The 12,671-nt window shown below is 67.1% G+C and overlaps 2 protein-coding genes across 2 annotated transcripts; both read left to right on the forward strand.

Annotated features, from left to right (window-relative positions):
• DUSP23 (dual specificity phosphatase 23) lies at positions 57–1,726 on the forward strand (the record flags this gene model as incomplete). The annotated part of the gene is given in 4 exon segments (XM_021376519.1): positions 57–323; positions 736–917; positions 1,014–1,079; positions 1,191–1,726. Coding segments are annotated over 3 exon segments (474 nt in total). The 3' UTR covers positions 1,042–1,079; positions 1,191–1,726.
• Positions 3,066–12,671, forward strand: IGSF9 (immunoglobulin superfamily member 9; the record flags this gene model as incomplete). The annotated part of the gene is given in 19 exon segments (XM_021376453.1): positions 3,066–3,369; positions 3,476–3,661; positions 6,360–6,512; positions 6,802–6,953; positions 7,044–7,161; positions 7,263–7,404; positions 7,577–7,722; positions 7,800–7,942; positions 8,015–8,155; positions 8,241–8,357; positions 8,674–8,824; positions 8,935–9,058; positions 9,138–9,313; positions 9,424–9,674; positions 9,759–9,843; positions 10,379–10,549; positions 10,681–10,726; positions 10,988–12,040; positions 12,562–12,671. Coding segments are annotated over 19 exon segments (3,517 nt in total), but the record flags the coding sequence as incomplete, so codon positions are not given.

Below are 12,671 nucleotides of genomic sequence, written 5' to 3' on the forward strand. Positions count from 1 at the left end.
GTGCCAGTCCTCGTCCCACGGTGCCAGTCCCCGTCCCACGGTGCCGGTCCCCGCAGGCGATGGTGGAGCCCTCCAACTTCTCGTGGGTGGCTGAGGGGCGGCTGGCGGGGCTGGGCATGCCGCGGGAGCCGGGCCACTACCGCTTCCTGCTGGGCCAGGGTGTGCGGCACCTGGTGTCGCTGTCAGAGAGGCCCCCCCTGCACCATGGCTGCTGCCCCGCGCTGCAACTCCACCGCTTCCGCGTGCCCGACTTCACCCCACCGACACCCGGACAGATCCAGAGCTTCCTGCAGCTGGTGGAGGAGGCCAACGGCCGCGGGGAGGTACAGACTGGGAGATCCTGGGGGGTGACAACGAGGGGGGATGGCACAGGGAGTGACACCAGCATAGGGAGGATGATGTTGGGGTGGTTGACGCCAAGAGGAGGATGTCACCAAGAGAGAGGTGACACTAAGATGGAGGTGACACCGAGATGGAGGTGATGACAAGGGGGTGAGGTTGGGGTGGTGCTACCGGTGTGGGATACACGATTCCATGGTGGGTGACGCCAAGAGGAGGATGTCACCACAAGGGTGACGCCAAGGGGTTGATGATGAGAGCGGTGACACCAGGATGGAGTGGGTGATGTCACGGTGGGTGACACCAGGACGGAAGTCACACCTAGAGGGAGGTGACACCATGGCGGCACTGTGGCTGGGGAGCCCTGGGGTGCCCGTGTCCCTTGTCATGGCGCAGGCGGTGGCAGTGCACTGCATGCTGGGGTACGGCCGGACGGGCACCATGCTTGCCTGCTACCTGGTGAAGACGCAGAAGATGAGCGGCAGCGACGCCATCCGGGAGATCCGCAGGCTGCGGCCGGGCTCCATCGAGACGTGGGAGCAGGAGCAAGCCGTCATGGAGTTCCACCGGCGCTTTAGGTACGTGCAGCCCCCTGGGGGGGGTCCCCATGCCAACGAGCAGGCACGGCTGTGGGGCCAGAAGCCCAGCTGAGACATGGGTCTGGCTCATTGTAGTGCTGGAGAGGACGTCAGGGAGGCGTGAGCGTGAGCATCTCTACGAGCAGCGCATGCTGGACGGAGGTGAGATGCTCCCTGAGAAGCTTTGCCTATCCTGGTGGTGCCGCCATCTGTCTTGTCCCCATTAAAGGACTTTCCTGTTGCTCCTCTCCACCTCTGTCTGGGGAACTGAAGGGCCACCAGGGACCCCTGCCTCCACCGTGTCCCACCAGGTGCAGACGTCATTGCTCCATGTTGACCCGCTGCCACCCCCAAGCCACGCTCCCCAGCCTTCAACCCAAGCATCACCGCTTGGAACCCAACAGCGGCACCCCAGAATTGGGGATCCCATGTCGCAAGGGTCTGAGTCTCAGCCCGCCAGCCCTGGCGCTGGTCACCCGCCAACGCGGTGACGCAACGCGGAGGGTGACAGCAGCGTCAGCGCCCCAGGGCCGTCCCAGGACGTGGATGCTTAAAGGGAAGCTTAGATGGAATTTAGGCATCTCCGTTCCAAAAGTGCAATCCTGAAAATCTCTTCTCAGCTGCTCCTAACCTTGGTGGCATTTAAATCCTAAGTGCAAGAAGCGTCACCGTCCCCATTCCCGGGCTCGTGGCGCAGTGCCGGAACACGCAGTGCTCACCGAGTGCCAGCGCACCACCTGCGTTGTGGGCTGGAGGGCCCTTGCTCCACTCAAACACCTCCACGTCTCCTAATGTGACGGTGAAACCCCCAAATGCCATTGTCTTCTCCTCGAAATGCCCCACCACGGTGGTGGCACACGGTGGCTGGGGTCAGAGCTGGCAGGGATGGGAGGAGGTGGCTGTGGGGATGAGGACACCCCAGAGTGGTGCGGAGCAGCGCTCGGTGTCACCCATCACCCCCAGTTGGGGACTTGGGGACATGATGTCCCCCATGGGTGCCACTACGGCTCCAAAGAAACCATGACACCACGTGGGGACATGGGGACATCAGAGGATTCTCATGTGCCGGCACCCAAAGCAGGACGTGGGTGGCTGGGGGGGGTGGGGGTGCCCCGTGTGGAGGAGGTGGGGACGTGGAAGGGGCCGGGGACAGTGTGGCATGGTCCTAAGCCCACGGAGTCGCAGCACTCACATGGAGCTGGGAGATGCAGGAAAGCAGCTTAACCGCAGAATTATTTCCTTTAACTCCTCTTACTTTAGCTCTGTCCTTAATAGTCTCCCGCGCTCTGGGGGCCGGGCCAGGCCGAGCTGACGGGGGGGGGACAGCGGGACCCCCACCCTGGGGAGGGGACAGGGATGGGTGTTTGGCCCCAGCATCTCCACTGCAGCACTGTGGGGCTTGGCCACGCCATGCCACCAAGCTGGCATGGTCACATCAGGATGCGGCAGGACCACAGGGACAGAACTTGGGGGGTGTCCCCTCCCAGTGCCCCCAGTGCCAGAGCCCCCAGCCTGGCGCACGGCCCAGCTCCGGCTCAGCATTGCAGGATGGGGACATGGCTCTGGTGGCCGTCCCCTGAGTGGGGACACGGCGGGGGATTAGAGGGGTGACGGACAGGGTGGGAGAGGGCAACCAGAGAGCACCGGGGTGGGGGCTGTCACGGGGATGCTGCGGGGTGGCATGTGTGTGGGCAGTGCGTGGTGTGGCACGGCATGGCATGGAACAGCATGGCACGGCATGGCTTGGAATCCTAGAGTCATAAAGACATGGGATGTCCCCAGTTGGAAGGGACCCACGGGGATCATCGAGCCCAAGCTTTGGCTCTGCGCAGGACCACCCAAAATTCAAGCCCTGTGTCTGAGCGCGTTGTCTGGCAGGCCGGGGATGGCACGGCATGGCATGGAACAGCATTGCACAGCACGGGATGGAACGGCTTGGCACAGCATGCCAACACATGGCATGACACCCCACATCCCCTCTGTCCCACCCCAAGCTCCTTATTCCCACCCCAAGCCCCCTCCCTTTCCCGCCCCAGAACTACACCTCCCATCACCCCCCGCGCCCCTCTCTCTCCTCCCCTCCCCACCATTGGCCGCCAGCAGGCTTCCGTTGCCAGGGCAACAGCCAATCAGAAGCGCCGCAGCGCCGAGGGGCGTGGCCCGCCCCAGCCCCTCCCACCCCCGTTGCTTTGGCGGCGGCCGCCCGGTGGCGGCGGCGGCGGCGGCGCGGAGCGGAACGGAACGGAACGGACGGGTCCGGGGGCGGGAGATGAAGAACCGGCAGCTCCCCCCGGTGCGGGGCCGCAGGGCCGCGGGGAGCCCGGGGAAACCGTCCTGAGCTCCGGGCTCCGGCGGTGCCACCCGGTGACCGGAGGGAGCTGCGGGACGGGGACCTGTGCTATGCGGTGGTGGCTCCGCGCGGCCTTCCTCAGCCTGCTCGCTGGCACCGACGGTAACTGCACGACGGGGCGGGCTGGGGGGGGCGGGACGCTGAGGCCGCCGTTCGTGCCCGGTGCCACCGGTTGCCCGTCCCCCTCCCCACCCTCCTCCCGGTGCAGGCGGCGGGCAGAGCGGGGCCGTGGTGGGCCGCGTCGGGGACAGCGCGGTGCTGGGCTGCGATCTGCTGGGGAGCCGGGCGGGCCGGCCGCCGCTCTACGTCATCGAGTGGGTGCGCGTCGGCTTCGTCCTCCCCATCTTCATCAAGTTCGGCCTCTACTCGCCCCGCGTCGACCCCGAGTACATCGGTGAGAGCCCAGCGCGGGGACGGGGGGGGGGTGCTGAGTGTGGGGCCGGTGGTGGGGAGGTCAGGGTGGGAGCGGAAGGCACGGAGCCGCCGGGCGCTGTGCCCTGTGGGTCCCGGTCCCGTTGAAGGCTCCGAGCCCCTGAGCTCAGTCCCCTGTGGGTCCCGGTCCCGTTGAAGGCCCGCAGTCACTGAGTGTTGGCCCCCATGGGTCACGGTCCCCATGAAGGCCCTAAGATGCTGGGCTCTGTCCCCAGTGGGTTGTGGTCCTGAGGAGCCTCTGGGCTCTGTCCCCTGTAATCGTGGTCCCCGTGAAGGCCCCAAACCCCCGGGCTCTGTCCCGGTCACCGTGGAGGGCCTAGAGCTCATGGTCTCCATCCTCTATGGGTCACATTCCCCATAAAGGCCTTGGTGCCCCGGGCTCTGTCCCCCATGTGTTACAGTCCCTGGTGGGTCACGGTCCTCATGAAGGCCCCGCAGACACTGGGTGCTGTTCCCAGTGGGTGATGGTCCCCTTGAAGGCCCTGAGCCCCCACACATTGACCCCCGTGGGTTGTGGTCCCCATGAAGACCTGAACTCTGTCCCCCGTGGGTCCCAGTCCCCATGAAGGCTCTGAGCCCCTGGGATCTGTCTGCAGTGGGTCCCAGTTCCCACCATGGGTCACGGTCCCCATGAAGACCTGGCCCCCATCTGTGTGGGTCACGGTCAACACGAGGGCTTTGATCTTCTGACCTCTGTCTGCTGCGATCTGTGGTCCCCACAGAGAGCCCTGAGCCCCTGACCTCTGTCCCCAATGGGTCGTGGTCCCCCCAAAGGCAGGGAGCCACTGGGTGTTGTCCCCAGTGGGTCACAGTTCCCAACAAGGGTCACGGTCCCCATAAAGGCCTGACCTCTGTCCCCCATGGGTCATGGTCACCATGGCGCATCCAGAGCCCGTGGCTTCCATCCCCCGTGGGTCACAGTCCCCATGAGCCCCTGGCCTCTGTCCCCCGTGGGTCACGGTCCCCGCAGAGGCCCCGCTGCCCCGGGTGGCCCCGAGGTTGCGCGTGGGGCAGGGATTTGGCCCTTCAGCCGCTCAGCGGCGGCGGTGCCGGGATTTGGAGCCGTGGCGTGGGAGGGCCGATCCCACGGGGCGCTGGGAAGCGCCGGGCTTCGGAGCCGCGCTGACTCCGCGGGGCTGGCGGTGACAAGAAACCCCCCCGGTGACAGTAAGCCCCGCGGTGACAACACACCTGGTGACACCGAACCCTCCGCACCTGCTCTCCGTGGGGCCCCACAGCTCTGGTTACCTGCAGAGCTCAGGTTGCCCTGGGGGCAGGCAGCAGACGGGGGCTTGGCCACGTCCCTTGGCTTTGTCCCCAGCGGTCCCCGCGGTGTCACCAACACCCCCCGGCTGGCTGCGCCCAGGATTTGCACTGGGGGTAAAGAAACCGAGGGGGGGGTACACCAAGCTCAGCCTGAGAGCCGTAGCTCCAAACAGGCTCCAGTGTCACCCGTGGAGCCCCTGGTGTCACCTGGTGTCACCCAAGCGCTGTGGGGACAAGAGTGGGCTGCAGCCATCTCCACCAAAGCCCTTCGGGGGAAACGGGGTCATTCGCCCCCCGCCAGCTGCCACCGTCCCCCGCGGGGTCCCCTGGCTGGGGGTGGTGGTCCCCACCGTGGTTACCGCGTCCCCCCGTGGCGGTGGCCGCTGTCCCCTTTGTGTCCCTTTGAATGGCGGTTGCCAGGCGCCGGGGGATGCCGGTGGGGAGGGCAGCGGCGGTTTTGTTGGTTTTGTTATCGCTGGGGGAGGAGGAGGAGTTGGGGCCGGCGCTGGGGGGGATTAGGGGCGTCCCCTGAGCTCTGATCCGTGCCAAAGGGACCTTTGTTCGGAGCCTGCTGTTCCCAGCGCCCAGCTGGCGGCTGTGGGGCTGCCCCACACATCCCGGCGGGGCGATGCCCTCGTTCCCATCCCTCCCACTGCTCCCACGTCCCCATCACCTCCTGGGAAATGCAGATTTGGGAGAGGCTGTGGGGAACCCAGGGTTGCACGTGGTGCGTGCTGGGTTTGCAACTGCATTCCCCAAACTGCCCTGCCCGGTCCTGCTGCTCCTCTTCTTCCTCCTCCTCATCCTCGCTGGGCTCGTCTGGCCACTGCAGCACCCACGTGGGGAGCTTGGGGACGCACATGGGGGACCTTGGGGACCCCGAGCTCCGGCTGGAGCCCATGCGGGTTTCCCAGCAAAACTCACTTTCTGGGAACCACCTGATGGCACGCTGCTCCGCCGCGTCACCGTGCCGCTGCCTGTCCCCACCCGGGTGACGGCACACATGGGGCTGAGCAGTGGGGTCTGGGGGTTCCGCGGCGCTGGGCGCACCCCGGCACCGCTGAGCCAATTGCGCGCCGCGCGCCTGAGCCGATTATGGCTCTGATAATAGCGCGGGGGATTAGGGGGCTGTGCTCGCTCTGCTTCAGGTCCTTATCCTCCTCCTCATCCAAGGGGATGGCTTGGGGCGAGCACCCCAAAACACGGGGGGTGGCCCCCACCCGTGGGCTCAGCGGTACCCAGTGCCCCGGGGCGGTGCTCGGGGCTCTCCGGACCCCACAGCGCCGTGGGGATGAGGAGTGCGGGGGTGGCCGGGGCTTAGCAGGGCTCCCGAGGGTGAACAGCACTTGGGGGGGGCTGTCCCCAAGCGGTGCCACGCGCTCCTGGTCCTGCAGGTCGCGTGCGGATCGAGGAGGGCGCGTCGCTGCGCATCGACCTGCTGCGCGCCGAGGACCAGGGCTGGTACGAGTGCCGCGTGCTCTTCCTCGACCGACCCAGCGCCGACGCCGACTTCCAGAACGGGACCTGGATCCACCTCACCGTCAACGGTAGGGAACGGGGAGGGGGTCCCCGTGCTGACCCCGGGTCCGGGCTGGGCGGTGGTCCACCCTACGGTGGCACTCTGCATCCCCCTGTCACCCCATTCCCCAGGTCTGGGGTGGGTGATGGCTGTGGGCCGCCCTTTGTGCCTCCCCATTCTGAGGGCACCAGGGAGGATTCCACCATTCCCACTGCCCATCTTGCAGGACCTGATCCCACTCCAGACCCCCTCGCTCTCAGGGCTGGAGCCAGATCCTCTCCTTCCCGATGTCTGAGGGTGCATGCTTCTCTTTCCAGCACCCCCAACCTTCCTGGTGACCCCCCCGGCGTTTGTGGAGGTGCGGGACCGCGACGCGCTGAGCCTCACCTGCACGGCCGTGGGCAACCCGCAGCCCATCGTCAGCTGGAAGCGGAGCGACCTGGCCCTGCAGAGCGGGGACACAGTGCAGGTGAGGATGGCATGGCACGGGCTTGGTGGGGGGTGAGGGGGGGATCCCATCCTGCGTTGTCCCTCGCTGGCCCTATCGGTGACGTTGCAGGTGAGGAACGGGACGCTGAGCATCGCCGCGGTGGAGCGCGCCAGCGCGGGCACCTACACGTGCCATGCGTCCAGCAAGGAGGGCACCATCACCCACACCACCCGCGTGCTCGTGCAAGGTGAGTCACCAGGGCCACCTCGGGGTGGCGGGGGGGGACACATGTCCTCAACGGCTCCGTTCCCAGCCCTCACTGTCCCCCCCCACCCCCCCATGCCGCAGGGCCGCCCATCATCGTGGTGCCACCGCAGAACGTCACCGTTAACATCTCCCAAGATGCCTTCCTGGCGTGCCAGGCTGAGGCGTACCCAGGAAACCTCACCTACACCTGGTTCCAGGGCAGCAGCAACGTCTTCCACCTCAGGTACACGGGGCTGCGGCACCAGGGACGGCACCAGCGTGGCCGTGGGCTCCTGGTGGATGGAGGCAATGGGACTTTGCGTGGATCTGGGCACTTTAGGGTGGGATGGGCGCATGACAGAGGGCTTCCCCTGTCCTCGCTGTGCCCGCACCCCCACCCCCTCATCCCCTCGCAGCCACCTCCAGGCGCGGGTGCGCATCCTGGTGGATGGGAGCCTCCTGCTCCAGCGAACCACCCCGGACGACGCCGGCAAATACACCTGCGTCGCCAGCAACGGGCTGTGGAAGCCGCCTTCAGCCTCAGCCTTCATCACGGTGCTGTGTAAGAGCCTTGGGGTTGCCCTGTGGGGCCGCCGTGGGGACCCTGGCGCCTTCCCAGCACCCCGCTCGTCCCCGCAGACCCGGCGCAGGTGACCACCATGCTCCCGGAGACCCACCTGCCCAAGGGGATGCGAGGCATCATCCGCTGCCCCACCAGAGCCAACCCCCCGCTGCTCTCCGTCAGCTGGACGCGGGACGGGCGCCCGCTGGAGCTGGGCAAGGTACGGCTGCGTGCGCCCACCCCACAGCATCCCAGTGCCCCCTTGGCCTCACCCCGGCGTCCCTTCTCCCAGTTCCCTGGCTGGTCCATGAGAGCCGACGGCTCCATCGTCATTGCCACGGGGAATGACGACGCGCTGGGGGTGTACACCTGCACCCCCTACAACAGCTACGGCACCGCCGGCGCGTCCCGGCCCACCCGCGTCCTGCTCAAGGTGAGGATGAGGGGTGGGGATATCGGCGCAGCCCCCTCCCCCCGTGTCCTCCCACCATCCCCAGCGCCGCCCGTGGCTCTTCCAGGACCCCCCCACCTTCACGGTGCGTCCCAAGGAGGAATACTTCCAGGAGGTGGGCCGGGAGCTGGTGATCCCCTGCACGGCCCACGGGGACCCCCCACCCACCATCAGCTGGGGGAAGGTAAGGGAGCACACCTGGGAGGTCAGCGTGGATTTTGTGCTCCTGGGACATCAGCCCTGGGATGAGGATGAGGATGGGGATGAAGGTGTTGGGGATGGGGAGGGGGGTCAGGGATGATGGGGGTGGTGGGGATGGTGGGGATGGAAATGGGGGTGAGGATGGAGATAGGATAAGGAATGGGAGATGGGGATGAGGATGAGGATGGAGAGGATGGAGATGGGCCAGAGAATGGGAAATGGGGATGAGGATGGAGATGGAGGAGGAGACGGGAAGGGCATGGGACAGTCACCACCGTCAGCGCGTCCCTGCCATGCAGGTGGGGAGTGTGGGGCAGAGTGGTGCCCAGGTGGACGGGAACAGCAGCCTCATCTTCCGCCCGCTCATCAAGGAGCAGCACGGGCTGTGGGAGTGCACGGCCACCAACGCGGTGGCCAGCGTCAGCACCACCACCACCGTCCACGTGCTGGGTGAGTGGGGCGGGCATCGTCCGCGAGGGCTGCGCCCCAGAGATGTGGGGCAGAAGGGCTGTGCTTCGGTCATCCAACCCGCACGGTCTCCCCTCTGCCTTCATCCCCAGGAACCAGTCCTCACGCTGTCACCAACGTCTCCGTGCTCCCTCTCCTGCTGGCGGCCAACATCTCCTGGGAGCCGGGTTTTGATGGAGGCTACTTCCAGAGGTTCAGCGTCTGGTACACGCCGCTGTGAGTCCCCCCGCCGCGGGTGACCCCGGCTGTCCCCTCCCGTCCCTTGGCCGTAGCTCAGGGCTCCGTGTCCCCGCAGGGTGAAGCACCCGCCCCGCGCCCACCACGACTGGGTGTCGCTGGCGGTGCCGCCGGGGGCTCAGCACCTCTTGGTGGAGAACTTGCAGCCGGACACCAGCTACCAGTTCAGCGTGCTGGCTCAGAACAAGCTGGGCAGCGGTCCCTTCAGCCAGATCGTCACCTCCGTGCCCAGGGGTGAGAGCAGACGACGTCACGTCCCTAAACCCCCCCCCCCCAAAAGGTGGCAACCCCCCTATTTCCACCCCGCTCTTGGCCACCCCCACCAACGTCCCCTTTCTCCCCAGGCTTCCCAGTGACCACAGTGCCTCCGGAGCCGCCGGCCGTCACCGTGCGGATCCTCCTATCCCCACCGCAGGCTCTGAGCGCCAACGAGACGGCGCGGGGGGTCCTGCTGCGTTGGCAGCCCCCGGCGCAGCTCTCGGTGCCGCTGAGCGGTTACGCGTTGGAGCTGCGGCAGGACCGGGGCGGTTGGGAGGTGCTGGAACGTTCCATCCCCAGCACGGAGAGCCAGGTGCTGGTGCCAGGGCTCATCAAGGTGAGGGGCTGCGTGGTGGTGGGCGGGGGTCCGGCCGGGTAGGGGACGCAGTAAATAGGGGGTGACGGTGCCGTGCCCACCCAGGACGCCTTCTATGAGTTCCGCCTGGTGGCCTTCGCTGGCAGCTACATCAGCGACCCCAGCAACACGGTGAACGTCTCCACGGCAGGTGAGGGCTGCGCCCACCCCCTGCCCCCAGCCAGGAGGCGGAATCGTGGAATGATGGGATGTTCTGGGTTGGAAGAGACTTCCAAGATCATCTGGTTCCAAGCCCCTGTTAGAGGCAGGGACACCTCCCACTAGACCAGGTTGCTCACAGCCCCATCCAGCCTGGCCTTGAACACCTCCAATGGAGTGGTTGGGTTGGATTGGGTTGGAAAGGTCCTTAGAGATCCCAGAGACGTGGCATAATTGGGTTGGAAAGGTCCTGAGGGTTCACAGAGCCATAGAATCATAGGATGGCAGAATGAGTTGGGTTGGAAGAGACCTCCAAGATCACCTCGTTCCAACCCCCCTGCTGCGGGCAGGGACGCCTCCCTCTGGACCAGGTTGCTCACAGCCCCATCCAGCCTAGTCCTTGTATTCCCGTGGTCTGAGATTTCTCACTGGGGATCCAAGGGAGCCCGGCTGCGGTGCCGGGGGGTAGGGGGGGGGATGCCCGGCACGGTGCTGACCCAACCCATCTCCCCCCCCCCGTCCCGCAGGGATGGAGGTGTACCCGTCCCGCACGCAGCTCCCCGAGCTGCTCCCGCAGCCGGTGCTGGCCGGGCTCATCGGTGGGATCTGCTTCCTCAGCGTGGCCGTCATCTTCAGCACCACGGCCGCCTGCATCATGAACCGGCGGCGCGCCGCGCGCGTCCAGAAGCGACGGCAAGGTAAGGAGCTTTGGGGGGAGGGGGAGCTCGGGATGGGTGGGGGTCCGGGGGCTTCAGTGTGCCACCGTCATCTCATCGCTGTGCCGTGCTCGCCGTGTGATCCCCCCCGTTGTGTTCTCATGGCCTTCCAGATCCACCGCTTGTCTTCTCCCCCAGCAAGAAGCTCCCAGCTGCGCAGTAAGTCGTGCCCCACGCCATGCCCCACATCTCGCTGTGCTCAACCCCCCACATCGTCCGCCGGGTTTGGGGCAGGGAACGGGCTCAGGGTGCCACCTGTGGGTGCTCCGCTTTCCCCTCTGCGGGGTTTTGGCTAAAGAAAGCGAGCGCAGCACCCATTGGGATTCCCACTGTGAGTCCATCCCCGTCCTCCCCCCCCAAATAACGGGGTGGGGGGGGGAACGGGATGCTCCAGCTGCAGCGATCCCCTTTTCCTTCCAGCCCTTCTCACGCCGCTCATAGCCCCCCCGGCACGGCCAAGCTGAAGCTGCAGCCCTCCCCGTGCCCCAGCCTGCGCCGGGCTCTGCTGTGGGGCGAGAAGGCGGGCACCAGCCTGGGGCTGAGCATCGCGGGGGGGGCCGGCCCCGGCTACACCCTCTACGAGAGCCACGTCGGGGAGCACGTCCCCCTGGAGCGCATCCGCCGCGGCCCCGACGGTCGCTTCGTGGTGGAGACCTCCGAGACGACCCCCACGCAACGGGACCCCCCCTCCGCGCGTCGCCAGGAGACCGAGCCCATCTGGCACAAGGAGGTGGCGTTACGTCCTCGCCCCCCCGGGAACCCCCCCGCCCCCTCCGGCCGCCGTCGGGCCCGGTATTTCGGATACGGCAGCAGCAGCCCCGTGGACGAAGGCGCCGCTCTGCGCATCCTCGACGTCAGCCCCGTGGCCTCCGCCTCCACTTTGCCTTACAGCCCCGACCCCCCCAGCGTCCGCTGGGACTCGCTGCCCCCCCGGGGCACCCCCCCGGACTCCAACACCCCGCAGCGGACCGCGTCCCCCCCGCCCCAAAGCGGCATCCTGCAGTACCTCAGCCTGCCCTTCTTCAAGGAGATGTGCGTGGACGGCGACTGGCCCCCCCCCGAGGAACCGCCGCAGCCCCCCGTGCCCCCCCAGCAGCAGCAGCCCGGGGGGGGCCAGGACTGCACGGACCCGTGTGCCAAGCTCCCCCCGGCCCCCGCCCTCCTGCAGCCCCCCAAGGTGCCGCTGGGCCCCGTTAAGGCTTCGCTGCCCGGCCCCCCCGTTTGGCCGACCCCCCCGGAACCCGCCCGCCGTGGCCCCCCCGTTGACAAGACTGAAAGCAGGGACGTGCCCCCCCCTGAGAAATTGCCCCGGGGCAGCCTGACCAGCCAGAGCAGCGGGCGCGGGAGCGCGTCCTTCCTGCGGCCCCCCTCCCTCGCACCGTCCCTGGGGGGGCCTGGCCCTGGTACCCCCCCTCGGGATGGGGGCAGCTGGAAGCTGGGCACCGAGCCGGCCCCCAGCGTGGGGGGGAAGAGGTGAGGATGGGGACAATGGTGGCACTTGGGGACAGAGGGACATGGTGACACTTGGGGATGGGATGGGGGCAGTGCTGACATTTGGGGATAGGGGAATGATGGTGACATGGGGGTGATGGCACTTAGGGACGGGGGGACATGGTGACACTTGGGGATGGAGGCAATGGTGACAGTCGAGCTTGGGGACAAGAGGACCATGGTGACATTTGGGTGCGGGGACGAGGACAGGGGATGCTCGATGGTGGCGATTGGGCATGGGGACATGGTGACACTTAGGCATGGGGACAGGGACAACAGGAGGATGATGGTGGCACTTGGGGACATGGTAACACTTGGGGGCAACGGTGACAGTTGAGCTTAGGGACACGGGGACGATGGTGACATTTGGGTGTGGGGACAAGGGGATGCTCGAGGGTGGCACTTTGGTATGGGGACAGGGGGACAATGGGGGCACTTGGGGGCAGGGGGATGGGGACCAGGAGGTGACCCCCCCCCCCCCCCCATGACACCTGTCCCCACAGGAGGGACACATCAGTGGACGAGAGCTACGAGTGGGACGCGGAGGTGACGTTGGCCACCGACCTGCTGGCCGCCCTGCAGCTGTACCGCACCGCAGAGCCCCCCCGGCCCC

Source organism: Numida meleagris, chromosome 24 (assembly GCF_002078875.1).
Source record: "Numida meleagris isolate 19003 breed g44 Domestic line chromosome 24, NumMel1.0, whole genome shotgun sequence".
In the NCBI taxonomy this organism is placed as follows: domain Eukaryota; kingdom Metazoa; phylum Chordata; class Aves; order Galliformes; family Numididae; genus Numida; species Numida meleagris.